A 1,855-nucleotide genomic window follows, 5' to 3' on the forward strand; every position below is an offset into this window, starting at 1 on the left:
AAAAGTAAAAGGAATTAATCAGTATGTTAATGAACCAACAATAATGACAGTTGATTCAATATACTTAGAAGATTTAATTAAATATCAAGAAATTGAATATGAAATAAAAGAAGGAATCTATTGGGAAGGGGGAAAAGTTAGTTTATTCAAAGAAAAGATAAAGGAAATATATAATATAAGAAAACAAAAGAAAGTAGAACATGATCCAAGTGAAGTAATATTTAAATTAATAATGAATTCCTGTTATGGTAAAACAATACAAAAACCTATAATGGTAGAGAAAAAAATCTTTAGAACAAGAACAAAAATGCTCTCCTATTGGAGAAGAAATTTAGAAGATATTTTATCAGGAGAACAATTGTTTGAATCAGATATTTGGGTACTTCAAACAAAGAAACAGTTGGATGAATTTTATGTACCTAATATTATTGGTGTATTGATCCTTTCTATGTCTAAAAGGATTATGAATGAATTAATTTACTTATGTGAAGATAATAACATAAATGTTTATTATCAGGATACTGATAGTATACATATTGAAAAAGATAAATTAGTTCAATTGAGAGAATCCTATTATATCAAATATAATAGAGAATTGGTGGGAAATGACATAGGTCAATTCCATTCTGACTTCCCACCAGTGAATGGAAAAGAAAGTTGGGCAATTAAGTCTATCTTTCTAGGTAAGAAGTCTTACCTTGATGTCCTCACCAATGAAGATGGGGACATTGATTATTTGATAAGAATGAAAGGAATCCCCAAGGATGTAATCATTGGCACAGCCAATGAGAAGTTCAAAGGGGATGTGATTGCCTTATATGAATATTTATATGCAGGCAATCCTATTACCTTTGACTTATCAAAGTATGGTCCTCACTTTGTTATAGAAAGGGACTTTAAGGTAAAGACTCTTGAAGAGTTTAAAAGAACAATTAAATTCTAATGACCTCTCAATTATTAATTGATTCTTCTTTTTCTTTATTTTGTTAATTTTTGTTGTTCAAAAGGAGATAATGATGATAAATTATAATGATTTGTATTATCTTTATTTAAAATAACATCATTATAAAGTGTTTTTCCATAATCTTTAATAACATCTTTTATTTTCTTTCCTTCACTTATTTCTGTAAGTGTTTTTCCATTTGTTTCATACCATTTAGGGAGTCTATCAAGTACCATTTCAATCATTTGTCCACCAGGTATTATTGATGTTATTGTTTTTGATATTGGTAGTATTTTAGATACTACTGTACTTGTTGTTTTATATAATTTACCTCCTATTCCTGCTATTTTCTTTCCAACACTTTTAAGTCCATTCTTTAGTTTCTTTAAGAACCCAAATCTCATAATAACCAAATGATATTAATTAGTTATTTATAGATAATCATCTACTTCATCTTCTTCATCTATTTCATCTATTATATTATCATTCACTTCTTCATTATTAAGTCTATTAGCAAATAATAATGGTTTTCTTTTTCTTTTTATTGATTTTCTTTCAGGTATTTGATTGATAATATTACTTGCTGTTTTAGTAATATCATTTGGTATTTCATTTTTAATTTCATTTAAATATCTTTTAGTTGTACCAATAACATTTTCACCTGATGCTATTCTATTCAATGCTTCACTTGTAGGTTCTGCTAATTTATTCATTATTTCTGTTCCTTTTTTAATAATATTTCCACCTGGAATAAAATCAACAGCAGTATCTATTAATGGTTTTGCTTTTTCTATCATATTTCCACCTAATTTAGCACCAACTGCTAATGCAGCTGCTAATTTCTTTAATCCTTCTTTGAATCTTTTCCAATTACCAAACTTCATAAATGAAATAAAAGATTGAACTAATAAA

The 1,855-nt window shown here is 26.8% G+C and overlaps 3 protein-coding genes across 3 annotated transcripts; 1 reads left to right on the plus strand and 2 right to left on the minus strand.

Moving 5' to 3' along the window:
• Positions 1–43: 43 nt before the first annotated feature.
• Positions 44–943, plus strand: EDI_114170 (uncharacterized protein; the record flags this gene model as incomplete). The annotated part of the gene is made up of 1 exon (XM_001739076.1): positions 44–943. The coding sequence occupies one exon, from the start codon at positions 44–46 to the stop codon at positions 941–943; it is 900 nt and encodes a 299-aa protein (XP_001739128.1).
• Positions 944–978: 35 nt separating this feature from the next.
• On the minus strand, positions 979–1,347 carry EDI_114180 (uncharacterized protein; the record flags this gene model as incomplete). Its single annotated transcript, XM_001739077.1, has 1 exon — positions 979–1,347. One exon carries the CDS (start codon positions 1,345–1,347, stop codon positions 979–981), a length of 369 nt encoding a protein of 122 aa, XP_001739129.1.
• A 27-nt stretch (positions 1,348–1,374) lies between these two features.
• On the minus strand, positions 1,375–1,827 carry EDI_114190 (uncharacterized protein; the record flags this gene model as incomplete). Its single annotated transcript, XM_001739078.1, has 1 exon — positions 1,375–1,827. The coding sequence occupies one exon, from the start codon at positions 1,825–1,827 to the stop codon at positions 1,375–1,377; it is 453 nt and encodes a 150-aa protein (XP_001739130.1).
• Positions 1,828–1,855: the final 28 nt, after the last annotated feature.

Source organism: Entamoeba dispar, genomic scaffold, assembly GCF_000209125.1.
Source record: "Entamoeba dispar SAW760 scf_1105229461961 genomic scaffold, whole genome shotgun sequence".
NCBI lineage: Eukaryota > Evosea > Mastigamoebida > Endamoebidae > Entamoeba > Entamoeba dispar.